This window comes from Erinaceus europaeus, chromosome 13 (genome assembly GCF_950295315.1).
Source record: "Erinaceus europaeus chromosome 13, mEriEur2.1, whole genome shotgun sequence".
Taxonomy (NCBI): Eukaryota; Metazoa; Chordata; class Mammalia; order Eulipotyphla; family Erinaceidae; genus Erinaceus; species Erinaceus europaeus.
The window spans coordinates 65,642,232-65,667,124 of record NC_080174.1 but is presented as its reverse complement, the minus strand read 5'-3'; the positions used below and the strand labels follow the sequence as shown (position 1 = coordinate 65,667,124).

Genomic DNA, 24,893 nt, shown 5'->3' with positions numbered 1-24,893 from the left:
AATAGCTCATCTGGGATTTTGCCTACTTTGCCATGTGTCGAGCCAGATTTCTAAAGGAAATGTCAGTTCTGTGGTTTCCTCCTCTTTCTGCCGCACTTTCAATCTGAAACAATAAAAAAGAAAGAAAGAAAAAAGGAGGCAGATGGTGCCACACTAGATTAAATGCACATGTTACAATGTGTAAGGACCTGGATTTGAGCCCCTGCTCCCCATCTGTATGCTTCACTAGTAGATCTATAGGTGTCTATTTCTCTGTCTCGTTCCCTCTCCTCCTCACCTCTCAATTTCTCTCTGTTCTATCCAATAAAAAAAGAGAGAAAAGAAAGGAAAGGAAAGGAAAGGAAAGGAGAAGAGAAGAGATGAGAAGAGAAGAAAGGAAAAGGAAAAGAAAGGAAAGGAGAAGAGAAGAGAAGAGAAGAGAAGAGAAGAGAAGAGAAGAGAAGAAAGGAAAAGGAAAAGAAAGGAAAGGAGAAGAGAAGAGAGGAAAAGGAAAAGAAAGGAAAGGAAAGGAGAAGAGAAGAGAAGAGAAGAGAAGAGAAGAGAAGAGAAGAGAAGAGAGGAAAAGGAAAGGAAAAGAAAGGAAAGGAAAGGAAAGGAAAGGAAAGGAAAGGAAAGGAAAGGAGAAGGAGAAGGAGAAGGAGAAGGAGAAGGAGAAGGAGAAGGAGAAGGGAAGAGAAGAGAAGAGAAGAGAAGAGAAGAGAAGAGAAGAGAAGAGAAGAGAAGAGAAGAGAAGAGAAGGGAAGAGAAATAAAAAAAAAAAAAAGAAAAGAGAGGAAAAAGAAAAAATGGCCTCTGGGAGCAAGCACTAGGCCCCAAGAATAACCCTGTTTTGGGGGTCCGGCACTAGCGCAGCGGGTTACGCACTCATGGCGAAGCACAAGGATCGAAGTGGGGATCCTGGTTTGAGCCCCAGCTCCCCACCTGAAGGAGGATCACTTCGTAAGCAGTGAAGCAGGTCTGCGGGTGTCCGTCTTTCTCGATTTCTCTGTGTCCTATCCAACAACAACGTCAGCAATAACAACAGTAATAACCACAACAACAATGAAACGAGCAACAACAACAAGAAAGCCCCCCAGGAGCAGTGGATTCATAGTGCAGGCACCAAGCCCCAGCAAAATAACCCTGGAGGCAAAACAAACAAACAAAAAAACAGGGCTACTGCTGGGGCTTGGTGCCTACACTATGAATCCACTGCTCCTGGAGGCCATTTTTCCCATTTTGTTGCCCTTGTTGTTTTTACTGTCGTTGTTGTTGGATAGGACAGAGAGAAATCAAGAGAGGAGAGGAAGGAAGAGGGGGAGAGCGACCCCCCCTGCAGGTGGGGAGCCAGGGGATCGAACCAGGATCTTTCCACCAGTTCCTGCGCTTTGTGCCATGTACGCTTAATCCGCTGCATCCTACCGACCAACCCCCACTTTTCCCTTTCTATTTCTTTCTTTTAAAAAAATTTATTTATTATTATTTTTAAATATTTATTTTATTTATTTACTCCCTTTTGTTTTCCTTGTTGTTTTATTGCTGTAGTTATTGTTGTTATTGATGCCGTTGTTGTTGGATGGGACAGAGAGAAATGGAGAGGAGGGGAAGACAGAGAGGGGGAGAGAGAAAGATAGACACCTGCAGACCTGCTTCACCACCTGTGAAGCGACTCCCCTGCAGGTGGAGGGCCGGGGCTCAAACCTTATTTATTATTTTTTAATCAGACCTCTACTCAGTTCTGGCTTATGGTGATGCGGGGGACTGAACCTGGGACTTTGGAGCTTCAGGCATGAGAGTCTCTTTGCATAACCATTATGCTATCTACCCCCACCCTCCCTTTCTATTTCTTTGTCTATCTGAAAATAAGAAGAATGAAGGCTCACCCCTCCTCCCCACAAAACAAATAACAAAAAAAAGAAAAGAAAAAAAAAGACTGGGAATGGCACAGACCTTTATCTCCTGCTGAGAGGTTGACCTCATGTGTAATATGAGACAGCTGATCAAAAATATGCTCTATCTTGTACTGAGATAAACTCTACAAAAAAAGATTTGATATGGGAAATGCAGGATAAAACATAGTTTCTTTTTTAAAATTTTTATTTATAAAATGTAAATATTGACAAGACCATAGGATGAGGGAGGTACAATTCCACACAGTTCCCACCACCAGAACTCTGTATCCCATCCCCTCCCTTGATAGCTTTCCTTTTTTTTTTTTTTGCCTCCAGGGTTATTGCTGGGGCTTGGTGCTTAGACTATGAATCCACTGCTCCTGGAGGCCATTTTTTTTTCCCATTTTGTTGCCCTTGTTGTTTATCACTGTTGTTATTATTGTTGTTATTGTTGTCGGATAAGACAGAGAAAAATCGAGAGAGGACAGGAAGACAGAAGGGTAGAAAAAGACAGACACCTGTAGACCTACTTCACCACTTGTGCAGCGACCCCCCTGCAGATGGGGAGCCGGGGCTCGAACCAGAATCCTTACGTGGGTCCTTGTGTTTTGCACCATGTGCATTTAACCAACTGCACTATGGTCCGATTCCCAGCTTTCCTATTCTTTATCCTCTGGGAGTATAGACCCAGGATCATTATGAGGTACAGAAAGTGGAAGGTCTGGATTCTGTAATTGATTCCCTGCTGAACATGGATGCTGTCAGGTGGATTCATACTTCCAGCCGACAGACCATATATTGTTTGTTTGTTTGTTTCTTTTTTTTTTTTGAGTTTATTTATTTATTCATGAGAAATGACAGGAGAGAGAGAAAGAACAAGCAATCACTCTGGCACATGTGCTGCCAGGGGTTGAATTCGGGACCTCAGGCTTTAGTTTCCAAAGCCTTATCCACTGCACCACCTCCCAAACCACCCCATATATTGTTTTTATAGGTGATAGCCTTCAGTAAATTCAAAAAAAAATAATTGCCTAATTATGAAACAGGAGAGATAGTAAAAGTTACTAACAACCTGTAAGGTCATACAAGTGCATACTGAAAAAAATATCTGTCTTGAGTTAAACCAGTCAATCTGAAAGGAGTGAAAAGAAAATATGGCTTTTCTAAAAGAAGGGAAAAAAAAAGACTCATTCTGCCTAGAGAGCCTGTATAGGAAAGCTTGCCAAGTTGGAAAATTACCCATAGGGGAAAAAAAAAAAAGTATAAGCAAGGCAGAAAGACTGGGCCTACAACTATGATAAGACTGAGAAAGAAGAATTTTGCTTCCTTTCAGGTCCTCCAAAGCATTTCTGTAATGTATTTTCTGATCTGACAAAGCTGGGATACTAACTAGAACTAAGGAAAAGAGTAGTAAAACCTCCCTCCCCCAGGTTCTAATACAAAACAAGTAAATCAGTTTCTTTCTCTTTTGCTTCTCTCTCTTCTTTCTTCTTTCTTCTTCTCCTCCTCCTCTTCCTCCTTCCTCTTCTTCATCCATTAAGGCCAGGTTTCTTTCCTTTCCAACCAGAAAAGTGCTAATATATTACAAGCATTAAAAAAACAGAGCACTGCTTTTTGTTCAAAAGGATAACCAGGGGCACGATTTCAAATTTACTGAAGCATAATCTCATAGATACCTGCTATTTGTTTTTCTAATATTAATTAATTAATTAATTAATTAATTAATTAATTGAGAGAGATGCCAGAATATTACTCTGGTATATGCATTGCCACTAACTGAGCCTGGGGCCTCACCCATGCAAGTCCTGGACTCCACCTGTTAAACTACTGTTTTTTAGCAAGTCTTCCTGATGATAAGGCAAGTTAGGAAAGTACTGGTGCAGGATCAAGTTTAACATTCAAAATAGTTCTGGTTCTGTCCTCCCATACCAGTATAAAATGGCAGTTGATATACCCAGCTAAACAGAGCAACAACATCATGACAATATTTATAACATACCACAAGCTCATCACTATTCCAAAACCACTACATATAATGGGTATGAAAACTTATAAGATACCACCTGTGTTCTTTAACTCATAGAAAAGGCAAGGCCAGGGGCTGGGTGGTGATGCAACTGTCTAAGCACTCACATTACAGTGTGCAAGGACCCAGGTTCAAGCCCGTGGCCCCCACCTGCAGGAGGGGAAACTTCCCAAGCAGTGAAGCAGAGGTGTTTTGTCTCTCTCTCCATCCCTATCTCTCTATGGCCCCCTTCCTCTCTCTGTCTGGCTATCTCTATCCAATAAAGATAATAAAAAAAGAAAAGGCAAGGCTTACAAATATATTGGGGACTGCTAAATCTGTCTGATCAAGACAATAATGTAAAGGCCTTTCATATAGCCTGGGGGTAGAAGCCACAGGATTTTTTTTGCACAACTATTTTATTTAAAAGTCATGTTCTTGCTACTAAAATTAATTTGAAAGCATATATATCACCTTTTAAATGGAGCCCTGGTATTAACTTTTGGAAGCAACTGGATTTAAAACCCCTACAATCATTCCATAAAGCTAGTTCCAAAATATGACCAGTGTATAAATTTCCTCCATTATAAAATAAAAGTGCACACAAAAGAGAAAATTACATGTGATAAAAGTAGCTAATTAATTTGAAATTTGTTTTAACTAACATGTACTGAGCATTTACTATGTAAACATTTACTGTATCAGGCACTTAAATGTAGGCTTTCATTAATAACTAATAATCACAAGCACCTGCAAATTATTAAATTGCCTTAATTGACATTTCTCTTTTTAGCCTAATGGTTTATTTAAATGTTATCATTAGGGGATTTAACATATCAAAAGAAAAACAGTAGTAGTGAGAAGAAAGAAATCAACAATAAACTTGCTTAACACTTTACCAAGTTCAACTAGCAGTTCTCAAGAAGTCAGCTTTGAAGCATTAGTGTCTAGTTTCCCAGAACAAAAACAATACCTTATAGTAAGTATGGCAGTTAACAGAATTTAGCCCAAACACCAGTCTATACTTATTTATTAAGCAAAGTTGCATTAAGCAATTTAGTTGGAGCTATGGCAGTCTGTGGATTAAGAGTTGGAGAGTTTGGGGACCAGACGCTGGCACACCAGGTTGAGCATACACACTACCATGCACAAGGACCAGAATTCAAGCCCCGGTCTCCACCTGTAGGGTGGAAGCTTCACAAGAAGTGAAGCAGTGCTGCAGGTGTCTCTCTTCCTCTCTATCTCCCACTCTTCTCTACATTTCTCTGATCTATACAAAAAAAAAAAGAAAATAAATAATAAGTAAAAACTTAAGGTATTGGGGGGTTTGGAGAACATGTTTGGAACAAGGACAAAGAATATTACTAATTCTGCTGGTGTTTGTTTCATATATTCTCTAATTTCTACAGAGAACATCTGAGGCCATTAGATAATTATTCATATGTCCTTGAAGATAGATTTCTGTAAGTGGTCTCCCTTAGGTGAATGAACAACTGTGACAGATAATGAAGAGTTAGTAGAACTCAAAACTCTGTGACTAAAAGGTTTCTCAAAAAGTTTTATCTTCAAACTCAATCCAGGATTTCTAAATTTATCTCACTGAGAATCATAGTGATTTTATATAATCTTATAAAATATTCACAGAAGAAAAATAACTGTAATCCATTCATATATATATTAATAGTAGTTATTAGTACTTTTAAAGTGTCAGATACCTCAAATAACATAAAACAAGACTATGTGAATGGAATAATCTTTTGTTCATAAAACAAACATGGAGACTTATCTACAATCCTTCTAAACAATGACACCACATTTTCAAACAGACAATACAATTTGACTTTTTTTTTTTCACCTTTAAGTCACCTGATGAACAGGGTTGGATAAGGATTTATAAGATAGCTGTCACACTGAGTACAGTTTCTTTCTCCCCATGCTAGGAGTCTGGGCACCACACATACCACCAAATAAAGTCTTCTTCTCACCACTTTTTTCTTTTCCTTTTTTTTTAATTGGGAGGTTAATGGTTTGTAGTACAGTTGTTGGCATGATTTTTCATCTTGCCACGATAGGTGTCTGCAAAGCACTTTCACCTCCAACTTAGGTCCTTTCCCATTATCATGTATGTACCAGGATCTGAAATCCCCTTTCCCACCATCCCTTTTCTCTATGCTCCTTCCACAGTCCTTTGCTATGGTGCAATAAAAAATTTAAAAAAAAAACCAGTCTAAATTTTACTGTGTTCTCCTTTGTCTTGTGAACTGCTGCCACCATTTTTTACATGTGGTCTTGAGTTCTCTCTGTTGACTAGCACTTGAGAATATTTTTATCACCTCTATAAATAGGATACCAAGGTGGAAAAGGCTTATGACATCTACCCAGTATATACTTTGGCCCATAAATCTTGACAACAGACTGCAACAGCCTGACAATCTCATCAAATAATTCCATCAAACTGGGAAAATTGTATAATGTGTTTTAATAAAAAAGCCAAAGAAGCAGAATCTTAAAAGAATCTCAGCTTTTATTAACAGAGTGCTCTTCCCACCCTCCCCTCAAGGCTTATTACTATGGAGACTGAATTCCAACATGCCATCTACCAGGGCTCCTCTCAGCAAGCTACAATGATCTTCAGAAAGACTACCATTGTGACTCTCACCAGTTTGTAACTTTAATTTTCCACTTCCTACTGATGCAAATCTGTAGTCACAGAATTGTAGTAGGATTGAGGTGCCAAAGGTACAGTACAACCTCTCTCCTGCTCACCAAATTATAGTTCTATACCCTATAAGGCTCCTTTAAAAATGAAAAATATCTCAATTTTATTACAACTTTCTAAAAAGATGCTTTCATTTAAGAAATACAGAAAATCTTCAGACAGTTCAGAATGTCTGTGTATCCTGAAGTTTTCCCTATTAAAATAACTTTTATTAGTATACTTGGCATAATTAATAAACCAATATTGACATATTACTAAGTAAAGGGTATACTTTATTGAGATTTATCTTTTTATTTCTATTTCATTTCATTTTATTTTATTTTTTGCCTCCAGGGTTACTGCTGGGGCTCAGTGCCTACACCATGAATCCACTGCTCCTGTTGACTATCTTTTTTTTTGTTATTGTTGTTGCTGCTATTGTTGTTGTTATTATTGTTATTGTTGGATAGGACAGAGATAAATTGAGAGTAGATGGGAAGACAGAGGGGGTAGAGAAAGATAAGACACCTGCAGACCTACTTACCCGCTTGCAAAGCAACCCCACTACAGGTTGGGAGCCGGGGGCTCTAACTGGAATCCTTGCACTGGTACTCGTGCTCCACACAATGTGTGCTTAACCCAGTGCACCACCGCCTGCCCCCCTTTCCTTTTTATTTTTACTTAATGCTCTTCTTCATTCAGGATAAACACATTACATTTAGCTGTCACGTCTCCTTAGGATCTTCTTATGACCTTGGTAGTTATGAAGAATACTGGTCAGGTATTTGTATAATGTCCCTCTGCTGGGATTTGTCTCATGTTTTCTTATAATTAGACTAGAATTACAGGCTTGAAGAGGAAGACCACTGAAATAAAGTTATTATAACTTCTATGCCAATTTTCATCTGTGAAGTCAGTTCACTCAGGTAAACTAATAAATGTTAGTTGGTTAGGAAGGAAAAAGTAGATATAAATCAATGATTGAGGGATAGCGCAGGAAGCTCATAGTTTATTAAAATACTGACTCCAGCAAGAAAATCTTCATATGTTTGCTCAAATTAAAAAATAACCATGAATGGGAGTTGGGTGATAGTGCATCTGGTTAAGCACAGGTGGCACAATGCGCAAGGACCAATGTAAGGATCCAGGTTCAAGTCCCTGGCTCCCCCTCCCCCCCACAGGAGAGACGTTTCACAGGCGGTGAAGCAGGTGTGCAGGTGTCTGTCTATCCTTCTCTCCCGTCTTCCCCTCCTCTCTCCATTTCTCTCTATCCTATCCAACCACAACAACTTCAATAACAACAACAACAATAACCACAACAATAAAAACAACAAGGGCAACAAAAGGGAATAAATAAATTTTTTTTTTAATTTTTTAAAAAAATAACCATGACTCGTATTTGCTCCAGTGTTTCATTCTCTTCAGGGGTTCCTCTAGTTTACCTACATTGTCTGGTAAAACATTATATTCAGTCAAAAATATATGTTAACTCTTACAAGTAGCCTTTGTCTCCTATATTGACAAAGTCTCAGCATTATATATAACTGTTAGGAGGTCACATGGTAAAATGGGAAGTGTGTCAGGCAGGCCTGGGTTAGAAACTGAGGCCTACCATTCATAAAGTATGACTTTGGACAGGTACCTTTGAGTCTCATTTCTTTTAAGATTTAATTAAGAGAGAAGAGACAGAGAGAGAGAGAGAGAGAGAGAGAGAAAGAGGGAGGGAGGGAGGGAGAGAGAGAGAGAGAACCACTCAGCTCTGGCAGATGTTAGTATCGGGGATTAAACCTGGGACTTTTAGAGTCTTAGGTATGCAAACTCTGTGCTCTAACACTTTCAGCTATTTCCCTGGTCCAGAGACTCAGGTTCTTATTTGTAAAATATAGCTAATAATAACTACAAGCTAGTGGGTGAGAATATACGTTTTCATCTTGCAAATGTCATACAGATACTCAAAAACATGTTAGACAAACCAGGTGCATGCTTTAAATACAATTTAGAATAAGACAGAATATGTATGAACAAAGAGGCTGTGCTGCTTGTTACTTTCACATTGGACAAATTCTGAAACCATTTTACACAACTTCACATTAATTTTTCTTTTGTTTATTCATTTATTGGATAGAGACAGAGAAATTGAGAGGGAGGTAGAAAGACAAAGAGTCACCTACAGCACTGCTTCACCACTTATGAAGCATCCCCCCTGGAGGTGAGGACCAGGAGCTTGAACCCAGATCCTTGCTCAATGTAATACATGTACTTACTGCAGTGTGTTATCTAATCCAGCCCCTCATGGCTTAACATATTTTCAGGTAATTAATAAATGACCCAGTATAATAGGTTTTCATATGTCTAATGATTCTTCCATCAGGTTTCTTGAACCAAAAGTCTAGAAAATAAAACTTTAGTTTTTATGACCCTGAAAAAAAAAAAAAAACATGTCCCTTCTTTAGACTTCAATTTCTTCACCAAAAAGACTTAGTAGTCACAGAACTTGAGATTTGGAAGAAATCTTAGCTATCAGCAATATCTAACCTCTTGCCTAGTTTATATAGAGCCCACGAATGTCATACTGGGGATTAAACTGAGACTCTGAATCATACAGCCATAATTCTTTCCACACAATATGCTGTCTAAAATGCCTCTGGGGGTTGGGTAGTAGCATACCTGCTAGACAGTACACACATTACTATATAAAAGGACCTGAATTCAAGCCCTGGGTCTCCAAATGCACAGGGTAAACTTCACAAGTAATAAGGCACTGCTACAGCTTTCTCGCCCTATCTCCCACATCCTTCTCAATCTCTTTCTGACCTAAAAAAAAAAAAGAGAGAGAGAGACCTCAGGAATGGTTGACTCATCATGCAGGCACCAAGCTCTAGTGTTCACCCTGATAGCTATAAATGGGTATGTAGACAAAAAGAAAATGTCTGGAGTCGGACAGTAGCATAGTGGGTTAAGTGCAGGTGGTGTAAAGCTCAAGGACTGGCATAAGGATTCTGGTTCAAGCCCCCTGGCTCCCCACCTGCAGGGGAGTCGCTTCACAAGTGGTGAAGCAGGTCTACAGGTGTCTTTCTCTCCCCCTCTCTGTCTTCCCCTCCTCTCTCCATTTCTCTCTGTCTGATCCAGCAACGATGACATTAATAACTACAACAATAAAACAACAAGGGCAACAAAAGGGAATAAATATTTTTTAAAAAAGAAAATGTCTTTTCTTGTCTATGAATTGGAGACTAAAATACTAATCTTTAGAATTCCATCCAGATCTGAAAACCCATAATGCCAATAATAGCCTAACTTCTATCATCATTTAAACGAGAAGATATAGAAACATAAATAAAATTGTCAACAAATCCGTCAGCATTTTAGAGAATCACTAATATAGATTGCAGTGGATTAATTTTATAAAAACTAAAATCATTATATATGGTATCTCAAGTACTTAAATATAGAATTCATTTTGAATGGTTTCCATGACTCCATCTTTTTCATAATTAAGTCAATTATAATCACTGGCTTAGAACTAGTGGTTTGAATAAATCACTACTATTCTGAGATGTCCATATCTCTACTATCTCAGTAATTCCTTACTGTATCTCAGATTTAGAGCACAAATATTTTTTTCAAATAAAATTGCTTTATTGTAATCAAAATTCTGAAATTGTCTCCTCATGGCACCCATTGGTTGTAAAGATTTTTAAAAAATATTCATTGATTTCTTTGTAGTATTCCTACATTCAAGAGGCTACTCCCACCCACCCCCACCTTCCTTCCTTCCTTTTTTCCCCCTACAATGTAGTAATTGAGAAGAAAGCATATGGTCAGGAGCATAGACTTGGACCTAAAGTGTCAAAGTTCAAGTCCCGGTTCTAAAATCTGCTATCCTTAAGACCTTGCACACATCACTTGCATGTACCTATTTCTATATCATGGGATATTAGATGAATTTCTATGTATAATACTTTAGAGTAAAAGTTATACTTGTTATTGTTGGTTCCTTTCTTATCTCTTGATACTACAACTGAGGGATTATATCCATTGTAATCCATTGGAAAGGATTTTTTTTCTTCTTTTTATTCTTTATATGGTGGATTCTTTTTCAGCTTCTAGGAATGTTAAAATGTCCAAATATTAAGAAATGTTGGCTGCCTCCTCTGAACTTCAATTTATTACTTTGCCTTGCCTCACTTAATGCCTTGTAATTTAGGCAAGCATGGGGAAAAAAATCATTTCTACCAGCAGAACTTAAGTCTCTTCAAGGTATTTAGAGCTAATACTTATTTTGCACCTATAAAGTATCAATTGCTTTTCCAGTATATACTAAACAGCACTTCAACTAGTCTTTGTGACACCCTATTACAGATAAGGACACTTGATAGTCACAGAGGCTAAACAATCTGTTTACAGTCCAAAGCCTAGTAAGTTTCAGAGCCCTGATTTGAATCTTGGTCTTTCTGACTCCAAAGCCTAAGTTGTGCCCACTATGCCCTATTCCCAGAAACCATGAGTTCCTTCCTTGCTTCATCTGTTTCCTATCCACTCATGAGAGAAAGAACCTCATTGCCTTTTGTCATTAAACATTAGCAGAAATAATTTCATATAGGGTACCTGTCCTAATTTCCAGAGCAAACAAGTGGTTAATATGTTTCCTAAATAAATATGAGGAAACCAAATCTTCTCCCCTCCCCCCCCCCCCCCCCCGAGAGAGCGAACGCAGTCCCCCACTATCACAAATTATGCAGTCGAGGAAACCAAAACCTTCTTTAAAGAAAAAGTAAAAACAAAAATCATTTTCTGTGTGTGTGTGTGTGTGTGTGTGTGTGTGTGTGTGTGTTTAAAAACTCCTTTCTTTGAGGTTGACACCATCTCGCTGTTATCACTCACTTTCTACTCCTTTCCATCTGCCATTACCACCCTGCAGGTGAATATGATACATTCATTGCACCTGGGTCACAATTGTCATCTTTTCCCCATGTCCAAGCATCTTAAATTGCCTCAATATGCACATAAATGACTTATTCAATAAAATGGCCTTACAGCTCCTTGTCATACTCAACTCCTCTGTTATACTTCAGCTACCCACACAGAGGCCCAATTGTCACCTAGAACAGATCCACACCAGACAATAACTCCAATATTACTTTCTGACGACAATCACCATTTTTCTTACTTCCACTGCATCTATTCGTTGAACTCACTCAAGAAATCACAAAATCTTCAAGTCAAAACTTGAACTCAACATCAAAACTGTCCTGCCTCAAATGTCACCATCATCCCTATAGTCAGCCAAGTTAAAACCCTAGTCACCGGGAGTCAGGCAGTAGCGCAGGGGGTTAAGTGCACGTGGCACAAAGCGCAAGGACCGGTGGAACGATCCCGGTTCGAGTCCCTGGCTCCCCACCTGCAGGGGAATCCCTTCACAGGCGGTGAAGCAGATCTGCAGGTGTCTATCTCTCCTTCTAGCTGTCTTCCCCATCTCTCTCCATTTCTCTCTGTCCTATCTAACAATGACGACATCAATAACAACAACAATAATAACTACAACAATAACATCAATAACAACAATAAAAAAAGACAAGGGAAACAAAAGGGAAAATAAAATAAAAAATTAAATTAAAAAAAAATTAGTCATCATGATGGACTCTTCACCTTCTCATCTGCACAATCTACCATAAATAATGCCTCACGGATTTTCTAGGCTTCATTCCTTTATCCTGATTATGAACATATTTTTTAAAAATAATTTATTTTAATGAGAGAGAGACACCAGAGCACTGTTCAGCTCTGTTTTAGGATGGCGCTGGGGTATGAGCCAGAGTCCTCAGAACCTCAGGCATGAGTCTTTTACACAACTATTATGCTCTCTCCCCAGCCCTAGGATCAGATTTTTAAAGCACTACTGTACTGTGTCTGATAAAAATCTTCTCAGGGATTAAAATCACTGAGTTAAAAATAATGGAATTGTTTTCAAGACTCTGATCAAAGTCTATCATGATACGGTTCCTGGGCGCCAGGCGGTGGCGCAGAGGTTCAAGCGCACATGGTGTGAAGCACAAAGCCTAGCCTAAGGATCCAGGTTCAAGGCCCTGGCTCCCCACCTACAGGGGGTGTTGCTTCATAGGCAGTGAAGCAGGTCTGCAGGTGTCTATCTTTCTCTCCCTCTGTCTTCCCATCCTTTCTCCATTTGTCTCTGTCCTATCCAACAACAATAACAACAATCCTACTAACAACAATAATGATAACAGCAATGATAAACAAGGGCAACAAAAGGGAGGGGAAAAGAATATAGTTCCTGCCTATATTTCTACCCTCCCAACTTCGCATTTACATTGTCATTGGCATATTCCTTTTTTAAAAGTTAGCAATTTAAAAAAGTTATTTGGGGGCTGGGTGGTGGCACACCTGGTTGAGTGCACATGTTACAGTGCATAAGGGCCCAGGTTTGAGCCCCTGGTCCCTACCTGAAGGGGGAAAGCTTCATGAGTGGTGAAGTAGTGCTGCAGATGTCTCTCTGTCTCTCTCCCTGTCTATCACTCCTTCCCTCTCAATTCCTGGCTGTCTCTATCCAATATATAAATAAAGATAATAAAAAAACTACAAGAAAAGCCTAGATCAACTAATATAACTGAATGGCATATATTTTTAAAAGTTATTTTATTTGATACGACAAAGAAAAATTGAGAGGGAGAAGGAAAAGGGAAGGGGTGGGACAGGGATGAGGGGCACTGCAGCATTGCTTTCCTCCTGCAGATAGGGACCTGGAGCTTAACCCTGAGTCCTTTCACATGGTAATACAAGCACTTAGCTAGGTACACTACAACCAGCCCCTCACTGTCATATTCTTAGCAGTGGTTATTTATGCAATCCATTCCCTTCAACACACACACACACACACACACACATATATGTATATATATATATATATATATATAAAGATTTTATTTGTTTATTAATGAGAAAGATAGGAGGAGAAAAAGAACTAGGTATCATTCTGGTACATGTGCTGCTGGGAATTGAACTCGGGACCTCATGCTTGAGAGTCCAGTGCTTTATCCATTGCACCACCTCCCCGACTACCCTTCACCATATCTTAAAGATGACGCTCTTTAAGAAATTTTGCCTGAGTCAAACTCCTACCTGAGATTTGTACCATGTTCTTCCCAATGCTTTCCTCAAACCCTAAACTAGCCTAAGCATGTTCACCTTAGGGATAATCACAGCATAATATTTACAGTTCACAGTTTTAATTCTTAGATGACCTATTTCAGCTCCATAATAAGGAGAAATGTATCTTATTCATTTTTGCATACCCAAACACACTACCATAGCATAGTGTGTCTAACAGCAAATACATAAGTGAGTGAAGCTTAGAATATCTTCTGTTTAGGACATACAATTGTGAATGAACCTTTTTTTTTTTTCCTTTTCTTTTTTTTTCTTTCTTTTTTTTTTTTTTTTTTTTTTTTGCCTCCAGGGTTATTGCTGGGACTTGGTGCCTGCACTGCGAATTCCCTGCTCCTGGAGGCCATTTTTTTTCTTTTGTTGCCCTTGTTTATCGTTGTTGTTGCTGTTGTTGTTATTGTTGTTACTGCTGTCATTGCTGTTGGATAGTCATTGAGAAATGGAGAGAGAAGAGGAAGACAGAGAAGGGGAGAGAAAGACACCTGCAGGGGGAGTTGCTTCACAGGCGGTGAAGCAGGTCTGCAGGTGTCTATCTTTCCCTCTCTCTGTCTTCCCCTCCTCTCTCCATTTCTCTCTGTTCTATCCAACAACGACGACAATAATAGTAACTACACCAATAAAACAACAAGGGCAACGAAAAGGAATAAATAAATATTTAAGAAAAAAAGAATCAGTTCTGACTACCAATATATACTCATCTATGTTACAGAAACGATGAAATTTTACTTGGAATTCAATCAGGGTCCCAGATACAAGCGTGGCATTTTACTTATATCACATCTCCGGTGGGTTTTAAAAAAACTTCTAACATTGTAGGGTCACTTAAGCAGCCATCTAAGATGTTAGTAAAAGAGGCTTTTTTTTTTTTTTAAGTGACTGCAAATGCCTAGGTTAAGTGATAAAAAAGTTTTAAAATGCTGGTAAAAGATCAATAAAAATGTCATAGTAATTCTGGGTCTTCTGCTGGCCGCTAGACATACAGCACAGAGTTCAATGTAATATCGTGTTTTCCCTATCCAGCTAAACATTTAACTGCAGTCTGGTAGCAAACTAGATCTCAACCTTTTTTCCTGATGAAGAATAATGTTATGTGATGCGTTGTAACACTCTCATACATATTAACTCATCTGATAGTAAAAAATCTATAAACATCATTCAAACAAAAGAAAACCCAGGAATTTACACAAAATAGAATCTCTTTTAGTTTGTTCAAAGATTACTAGGTTTTCTTCCTTTTCATTTTTTTTTTTTAAGTTTGAAAAAGCACAGAAATGAGAGAGGATAGAGCACTGTTTATAAAAGCAGGTCAATCTTCGGAGAGAAGTTGCTTCCTAGAGAAACATGACAGATTTTATTTCCTTTTAAAGAAATTCTCCTGTAACGGGGCAAACCTGAGCTCACTCAAAGGAGGGGGTCAGAGAACCCCGAGCTGAACGGTAACTGGATGATCTGGGATCAGTGAAAAGAGCCCTTGTCCATAATGGTATCAAGCGCTGGGAAGAATGGGAGGTGTTCTGTACATATAGATTAAAAGGAAAGAACAGAAAGAAAGAAAAAAAAGTTCTAGGAGAGAACGAGTTTCCCTGGAAGAGACTGGTTTCCCATCCTGAGAGAAGTGTTCAAACAACCGGCCGGCCAAATTAATCTGGGTAGAATCCGACATTTCCAAAGCTAGTAGGCTTGGGGCCGGCAGAAGGGGGACCTCCGGAGACGCCCAGGGGCCCGCCGCCTCCCCAACCCCGGGTTTTCCGCGCGCAGGGCGGCCCGCGGCGACGCCCACGTGTCCAGCCGGCCGCTCAGGTCGGAAGCCGGCGCCGCCACCCCCAGCCCAGCCGCGTCAACCGCTGCCGCGCGCCTCCCGCCTCCCGCCACCCGAGCTGCCCGGGGCGGCCGCCCACAGCTGCGGGCCCCGCACCCCCGGCCTCCGTTTGGGTAACGCCGCCTGCAGACCTCGGTCCTCGCCGGCCCTGCCCCGGGACCCCGTGCTGGCGGGGACACACTCTGCTCTCCAGTCCGAGCTGACAGACTCCCGCCACAGACTGACAGCCACTCCGCATCAGCCTCTGGAGCAAAGACAACACCGCTCCCCCGCCGGCCTGGAGCGAGCGACCCCCGCCCGCCGCCCCGCGATGCCGGCCCTCAGCGGTCCCCCCGCCCTCGGTTCTCCCGCGCCAGGCCCGCCGGCTGGTCGCCGGGCCCGCGGGGGCTCCGGGCGGTGCTGACACCGCGGGCAGAGGCCGCGGCCGCGCTCCGACCACTGACAGGCCGACCTGCCGCGACAGCGGGACCGACAGTCCGACAGCTGGGCCCGGAGGGGCGGGAGCGGCGGTCGGCAGGTTCCCGCGCCGCCTTCTCGCCCCGGGCGGCCCCGGAGGCCGCGGCCCCTCAGGGCGCGGGTTTCTCTGGATCGCGGAGGCGGCGGCCGAGGAGCTTACCTGCAGGCGCAGCGGAGGCGCAGGACCGCTCACTCCCTGCCCGCCGCCATGTTTCCGCTGCGCAGGGAGCGAAGAAGGACGCGCGAAGGGGGCGGGCGGCGGGGGGCTAGATCGCGGTGGCGGCGGCGCCGGCTGAGGGGCGGGGCGGGGCGGGGGCTCCCCGGCCACGCCCCCGCCGCGAGGTGGCGCGCGCCTCCGCCGCGGGCTCCCGCTGGGGGCCGGGTGGGACGGGGAGGGCGCCGCGGAGCCCAATGGCCGGGCTAGCAGGGGTCACCTCCCACCCTCCACCTGCGGGGCCCTGGACGCACCCCCCCCCCCCAACACACACACACAGCTCTCTGAGCTCGCTCTCAGGGATGAGTAGTCTGAGTCTAAAGAGGCCTGGGACCTCAGGTTCAAAGCTTGCCCCCACAGGCGCAGGGAAGAGGATGGGCCCCAGAACTGTCTGATCCGGGCTGCAGAGGCTGCTTGTCAGGCTGAGGTGCAGGGTGTCACCTCGTGGGATGGGCGGGCGCTCCGGGCCTCAAATCCAGGACCTGATGGATGATCTTGAATGAGTCACCTTATTTTCCTACCCTGGAGCTGTTATTCTTAGGCTGATTGCTCCTAATTCAGAGGTGTGAACATAAATTAATACTTGCAAAGTCTACGGAACTGTGCGGGGACCTATCTAGTACCGTTCACTATGTGGAACTTCCCAGGGTCCCTTCATTGTTTTATTTTATTCCACAAGTACACACAGACACACACACACACAGACACACACACACACACACACACACACACACACACACACGCTGGGCTTTTGAAGGTGCCTTTTTGAAGGAGCACATGCAGGTTCATTCTTTCAGTGCCTTTAGCACTCTTAACTGTATGCTCTTTTCTGGTTAAGGGCCACCGGCCACCGGCCGTCGGCCACCTCCACCTTGGATCATCCCGATTTTAGGCTTGAAGAAATTTAAGATTTGAGATGTGAAGCTTCTTTTCCAGGATCGCCCAATTATTTATGATTGATTGGAGATTTCCTCTCCAGCCTGTCTGACATTGAACTCTGTTCTGTCTGTAGAGCTGTCAGCTCTGTTGGGGTTGTTCAAAGGTAAACAGGTTCACACACTTCAGAGGGCTCTTAGAGTGAGTCTATAAGGCAGAGGGAAGGGTTTGTCAGAGGCACAAAGACACAACAATGAACTGGCTGTGTGACCCTTGTGGTAGGGGTATGGGAGAGTTATGGATGAAGCAGAAATGAAGGTTGATGATGCTCCTGAAGTTAAACTTGTGCAGAAGAAGCCTGGAACATGAAGGAAGTTCTCTTGTGTCTAGAATGACATTGCCTCCTTTTGTAGGTCACCTTAGACTTTATAGGTTACTGGTTTTCACAGTGTGGCCCTAGGGCCCCTGACATCCTCCAAATCCTTTCAGAAGTCTCTGAGCCCCACACCTATGGACATCTAATCTTTGACAAAGGGGCTCAGACTATTAAATGGGGAAACCAGAGTCTCTTCAACAAATGGTGTTGGAAACAATGGGTTGAAACATGCAGAAGAATGAAACTGAACCACTGTATTCACCAAATACAAAAGTAAATTCCAAGTGGAACAAGGACTTGGATGTTAGACCACAAACTATCAGATACTTAGTGGAAAATATTGGCAGAACTCTTTTCCACATCAATTTTTAATTAAAAACATCTTCAATGAAACAAATCCACTTACAAAGAAGACTAAGGCAAGCATAAACCTATGAGACTACATCAAATTAAAAAGCTTTTGCACAGCAAAAGAAACCACTACCCAAACCATGAGACCCCTCACAGAATGGGAGAAGATCTTTATATGCCATACATCAGACAAGAGTTTAATAACCAACATATATAAAGAGCTTGCCAAACTCAACAACAAGACAACAAATAACCCCATCCAAAAATGGGGGGAGGACTTGGACAGAATATTCACCACAGAAGAGATCCAAAAGGCCAAGAAACACATGAAAAAATGCTCCAAGTCTCTGATTGTCAGAGAAATGCAAATAAAGACAACAATGAGATACCACTTCACTCCTGTGAGAATGTCACACATCAGAAAAGGTAACAGCAGCAAATGCTGGAGAGGGTGTGGGGTCAAAGGAACCCTCCTGCACTGCTGGTGGGAATGTCAATTGGTCCAACCTCTGTGGAGAACAGTCTGGAGAACTCTCAGAAGGCTAGAAATGGACCTATCCTGTGATCCTGCAATTCCTCTCCTGGGGATATATCCTAAGGAACCCAACATATCCATCCAAAAAGATCTGTGTACACATATGTTCTTGGCAGCACAATTTGTAATAGCCAAAACCTGGAAGCAACCCAGGTGTCCAACAACACATGAGTGGCTGAGCAAGTTGTGGTATATACACACAATGGAATACTACTCAGCGGTAAAAAATGGTGACTTCACCATTTTCAGCCAATCTTGGATGGACCTTGAGAAAATCATGTTGAGTGAAATAAGTCAGAAACAGAAGGATGAATATGGGATGATCTCACTCTCAGGCTGAAGTTGAAAAACAAGATCAGAAAAGAAAACACAAGTAGAACCTGAAATGGAATTGGCGTATCATACGCACCAAAGTAAAAGACTCTGGGGTGGGTGGGTGGGAGAATACAGGTCCAAGAAGGATTCAGAGGACCTAGTGGGGGTTGTATTGTTATATGGGAAACTGGGAAATGTTATGTATGTACAAACTATTGTACTTACTGTTGAATGTAAAACATTAATTCCCCAATAAAAAAAATCAGAAAAAAAAAGAAAGAGAGAGAGAGAGAGAGAGAAAAGGGGAGGAATAGAGAAATCAGTTATGGGTTTGAACCTGAATTAAAAAAAAATTAGTAATGAAAGCTTGTTTGTCTCAAGCATCTTCTCACCTACTGGGATCTCACTTCTGACTGTTCCAAGGTCCAGAAACATCTTCTGTTTTGGCAGTGCAAATTCTACTACTGAGAAATCCCACCAGAATAACTGTTGGTATAAAATTATCTCTTTACTTCTCTTTTTGTTTGTGGATACTGCAAGTGGCTGTAAGGAAGAAAGCAATGCAGTAAAACCTATGCCAGGACAGAAAAAAAAAAAAAAGGAGGGGGGGATGGCCACCGTATCAAAAGATTTGTGTTGCAGGCATCCAGCTCCAGTAATAAGACTGGTGGCAATAAAAAAATAAATAAATGAATAAGTCGCTGAGTTCAAACTTATTTTAGGGGCCAAGTGTGCCCGTGGCACACCAGGTTAAGTGCACACATTACAGTGCATAAGGACGTAGCACAAGGGGAAAGCTTTAGGAGTGGTGAAGTAGGGCTACAGATGTCTCTCTGTCTCTTTCCCTCTCTATCTCCCCTCCTCTCTTAATTTCTCTGTCTCTATCCAATAATTAAATTTTTTAAAACTTATTTTAATAGCAATGCTGAACCTAATTTGCTCTTTTCACTCATATTTCCTCATGATTGTATGGTGAAGTTTTCTGTGGATTATAAGACTTAATAATATTGCAATAAATTAATGCAAAAACAGATTTTAGAATTCAGCTGTCTTCTTTTAAGCCAGGCACTAAAGAGATTTACACAAATGTAGAAACACTCTCCTCATTAATTTTTGTTGTGGGAAATTATTTTTCATTAAAGTTATTTCTAATTAAAATGTATTTATGTTTGACGTAATGGGGTGACTGAAATTTTTAAACAAATTAATGAAATTTTAAAAACATCACAACTTTAATTTCTAACATAGTAAATAATGTTAACAGTGAACATAAACAGACTTTTGCAACCTGGGAAGTGGTATGGTAGCATAGAACTTTAGAGCACGAGGTCCCAGAGTTTGACTGCTGGCATTGCAATTGCATATGCCAGGGTGATGCTCTGATTCCTGTCTCTCTCTCTCTTTCTCTCTCTCTCTCTCTCTCTCTCTCCCCTCCCTCTCATGTTAATAAATAAATCTTTTTAATTTTTTTTAAAAGACTCTCTTCAAGATTCTTAATGATTTCTACCAAGAGGAAGGGATCCTGAGACCAAAAGGTTTATGAATGCTTGCCAGAGGCACAAGAATTACTTAATCAGATTTGCATTTCAGAAAGAGCTTTCAAGACCCAAGCCAAGCCTCCAGGGATGAGTTCTCTAGGCACAGGCTTTCCAGGCAGAGGAAAAGAAATTGGAAAGTGAAGGCTTTCATAGAAATAGAGACAGGACCCTGGGATGTTTTGACTCTGCTCTTTCTTTCTTTCTTTCTTTCTTTATTTATTTATTTTTTATTTAAGAAAGGATTAATGAACAAAAACATAAGGTAGGAGTGGTACAACTCCACACAATCCCCACCACCCAATCTCCATAACCCACCCTCTCCCATGATAGCTTTCCCATTCTCTAGCCCTCTGGGAGCATGGACCCAGGGTCATTGAGGGTTGCAGAAGGTAGAAGGTCTGGCTTCTGTAATTGCTTCCCCGCTGAACATGGCCGTTGACTGGTCGGTCCATACTCCCAGTCTGCCTCTCTCTTTCCCTAGTAAGGTGTGTCTCTGGGGAAGCTGAGCTCCAGGACACATTGGTGGGGTCTTCAATCCAGGAAAGCCTGGCCAGCATCCTGGTGGTATCTGGAACCTGGTGACTGAAAAGAGAGTTAACATACGAAGCCAAACAATTTGTTGAGTAATCATGGATCCCAAGCTTGGAATAGTGGAGAGGAAGTGTTAGGGAGGTACTCACTGCAAACTCTAGTGAACTTCTGCTTTCAGGTATGTATTTTGCAGTAGTTTATAGATACGTGTGAACATAAGCTCTCTCTCACAGAAACTGGTGTATATCTAGGTTATGGGACTTTGTTAGAAAGTGAACTACCTGAGATGAAATTAGAGTGTACTATAAAAGGAAAGATCTCACCCGAGTAATGAAGCTGAAGGGTTGTCATTCCACATGTGAAGTCTCTGGACACAGTCTGAGGTGAAGCATGTTGAGGTGGCAATCATTGCATTGGTTAGGTTGTGATCGGCGGATGCAATATTATTTGGTTTGGATTGGGAGACGCATACAGGAAAGTGGGCCCTATCCAAGGGTTCCAGGACTGGGGGAAGTAGGGGCTCTATAGTGGAGATGTGAGGTTCCTGCTGTCTTAGGGTTCAAAAAGACAATCGATAGTTAATGTTATCATCACATTATTTGGTAATTGGGTTAACTTTGAAAAGTCCTTTTGTTATGGTTTGCTGTACAGTAGTACCCAGTATCTTGTATATAGCTGTGCTATTGGATGCTTCTAATCTACTTGGTCTAGGCTTTTGAGAGAGTCCGCATATCAAATACACAGCTTATATATTAAAAAGATTCAGTTTGTGTTTTGAGAAACTTTGAGACATACAACTGATGGGAAAACTGGGTCGAAACATGCAGAAGAATGAAATTGAACCACTTTATCTCACCAGAGACTCTGCTCTTTTTATTCCTAATTTGGTACCACCTCACCACCTGACAGGTAAGTAAGTACCAGGGTGGTATTTCATATCTTTATTTTTCACTCAGCCCTATATGACAAGGATTTTGCTCCTATTTGCTGTGGATGTTTCATCATTTGACAACTTGAAACAACTTAAAAATTTTTTTTTTTTTAAATTTCAGATGGGTGGACACAGAGAGAGGAAAGACACCATAATACTAGAGTTTACTCCCATGTGGAGAAGGGGCTCAAACATGGGCTGTGTATATGGGGCCCAATTTTAAACTCCTTTTCCAGGCTGGAAGATCCTTTTGAACAGGAACTTGGTTCACACCTGTATTTCCAATCACAAAAGGTTTTATGTGAAGGAGGCATCCCTGCATCTTCGCTGAATTAACTGAAGTGTCATAGTATCTTTTGGGTTCCTCCTCCTCCTCCTCTTCTCTGTTGTTGCCACTTCTCTTCCTCCTTTTCATCTTTTGATCTACATTAATAGACTTCTGATAATTTCAGGAAGAATTGTTTCTTCATTGAACAACATGAATGTAGTTATTTGATGATTGAATGTTTTACTTCTTTTTTTTCTTATTCACTTTCTCCTCCTCCTTCTTCTTGATGTAAGGGATTTTAAATCCAAGGGGTAGGTAGAGAATGGATATAGGTCTTGGTAAGACACCTGGAAAGTGTATCTGGGCAGGAATAGATAACACAATGGTTACTCAGAGATGCTCATCTGAGGCTCCACAGGTTCAATCTCCCATACCACCATAAGCTAGGGTTGAGCAGTGCTCTGGGGAAAAAAAGTATATCTGTGGAAAAGTCAAGGACTACACGGAAGGAAACAGATGAATAAGTTAGGATGTATTTAAAAAAAAAAATAATGATTATTGGCAGTCCCAGGTTTTCTGTTTTATTTATTACATTAAGGAATAAACCTGGTGGAGTCCCCCATAAGGGACAGCAGAAAATACCAACTATTCTGGACTAATAATGAGGACAGTATTTTACTTTTTCAATACTTAAGTGGACAGTAACCCAGCAGGAGAAAGAGGAAAAAATGGCTTGTGGTGCTTACAGTGCAGGCAGTGATGGTGGTAGGGATGGGGACTGAAACATCTCAAGGCTCTTAATCGGCTTGAGGTGGACGTCTCTTCTTTCACACCTTCTGGCTCTTGGTCTTTTGTAGCTCTTTTTCTGCTTCAAGACTGTCCAAGATCCCTAACTAGGGAGGTTAGATATTTCATTTGTTTATGATCAGAAATTTGGCAACACAAGAATGGCTGGAAATTTTCTGACCTAATACATCAGGATTCCTGAATTCCAGAAGCAATAAGGAATATGCGATAGCAAGGTGAGTTCAAAACGCAAGCCTGGATTTAGCGGAAAGATGCTGGCTAGCCAAAGTGATGCACAGTGTCAGTGATCCTTACATGATGAATTTTTCTCTAGCTCCTCCTTCCGACCACTTTGCTCAGGTCCATATGTGTATGGAGGACTGGTCACTTGGTCAGTCATTGAAGGCTTACTGTGTAAGAACCTTGGAAGAGACACCAATATAGCATAGCACTACCTCTCAAGAATCTGGATTCACCAAAGTAAAAGACTCTGGGGTGGGTGGGGATTGGGGGGGAGAATACAGGTCCAAGAAGGATGACAGAGGACCTAGTGGGGATTGTATTGTTATATGGAAAACTGAAAAATGTTTTGTATTTCAAACTATTGTAATTACTGTCAAAAACATTAATTCCACAATAAAGAAAAATATATATATATAGAATCTGGAGATGGGTAAGGCAGAGGTGGTACACAGGCGGAGGGGCCGGTGGGAGGGCAGAAATACAGTCTGGAAGGCTGGACAGTGGTGCAGCAGGTTAAGCTAACACGGCGCGTGTATATAAATACAATTAACTATTTACCATGTTGATCTGACCTGGAGTCCATATCTATTCATATTTAGCACAGGAGCCTGTTTAAATTCCGAGTCCTTGTCAGTCAGTGTTTACAGTCCATGGTCACTGCTGGGAACATTCTAGGCTGTACTCATTTTAGGACCAGTTTTCCTCAAGTGGCAGAGTAGGCTGACCCAGCCTCTCTTCAGAGAGTGGGGTAGTCTCTACCAATGGTAGTTCATAGCGAGGGTACAGCCCTGAAGAAGCCCACAAGAGGGATTATAATGATGTTCCTGAGGAAGTGATCAGTGATGGTGGAGAGAGGGCTCTAATAGTGATCTAGACCCATCATATTTGTGTGGGAATCCTATAATTCCCTAACTAGGACCCCAGGTGATGGGGTTGTCTGGTATTGACCAAAAAGGCCATCATTAAGTGAGCCAGTCTCTTGCCCTTATCCATCTTTTTTAATCCTTTCTTTATCTGACAAGCTTAGGCTTTCTTCCAGTTAATAGAGCATTGAGTGTCATTTATGGTATCCAATAAATGGTTTAGGTTTATGAGGGTCTGGTCTGAAGTTAGGGGGGAAATACACCAAGCATTTTAATGGGGTCCAAGCTAACCTTGAGTTTTACTGCATTTACTTGTTTGGTGATTCTAATAAAGGTTGTCATAGGGACAATAATTATCCTTTAGTTGATATTAATTTTTTGCCAGTATATCTCTTGACTAGCTGTCTACAGTTTTTCTTTCTTTCTTTCTTTCTTTCTTTTTTTTCTTTTTTCTTTTTTTTTACCAGAGCACTGATTAGCTCTGGCTTATGGTAGTATTGGGGTTTGAACCTGAGGCCTTGTAGCCTCAAGCATGAGAGTCTCTTGGCATAATCATTATGCTATATACCCCTGCCTACAGTGTTTCTTTTAAAGATTATTGGGAGTGATAATAATGCAGGTGCTGTCAAAAGAGATTAAGAGATGTATCTTACTTTCTTTTATTATTGGATAGAAACAGAGAGACATTGAGAGAGAAGGGGAGACAGAAAGGGAGAGAGACAAGAGACACCTGTAGCTCTACTTCACCACGTGTGAAGCTTTCCCCCTGCAGGTGGAGACTAGGGGTTTGAACCTGGGTCCTTGAGCACTGTAATGTGTGTGCTTAACCAGATACCACCTGGCCTATCTTACTGTCTTTTGTATAATTAGTTGAGTAGATAACAGTGATTGAGGGAAGTGAAGTAGAGGGTAAGAGAGGAGAGTGTCTAAGCTGAAGTAATAAATATTTGATTAGAAAACTTATGGTGAGATGTGGAAAACTGAGAAATGTTATGCATTTACAAACTATTGTATTTACTGTCATATATAAAACAT

The 24,893-nt window shown here is 41.3% G+C and overlaps 1 protein-coding gene across 8 annotated transcripts in view; it reads right to left on the bottom strand.

Moving 5' to 3' along the window:
* Positions 1 to 16,601, bottom strand: part of SCMH1 (Scm polycomb group protein homolog 1) — a 148,562-nt gene extending 131,961 nt beyond the window's left edge. For 2 of the 8 annotated variants that reach the window (XM_060206112.1, XM_060206115.1), the window contains exons 1-2: positions 16,192 to 16,595; positions 27 to 103 (exon numbers count right to left, since the gene is read on the bottom strand). In XM_060206112.1, the coding sequence (XP_060062095.1) occupies positions 27 to 34 (8 nt within the window). In that variant the 5' untranslated portion in view covers positions 35 to 103; positions 16,192 to 16,595. Of the gene's footprint in view, positions 1 to 26; positions 104 to 16,191 lie in introns of all 8 variants that reach the window. The other 6 variants (XM_060206120.1, XM_060206122.1, XM_060206116.1 and 3 more) reach the window with 4 other exon arrangements.
* Positions 16,602 to 24,893: the final 8,292 nt, after the last annotated feature.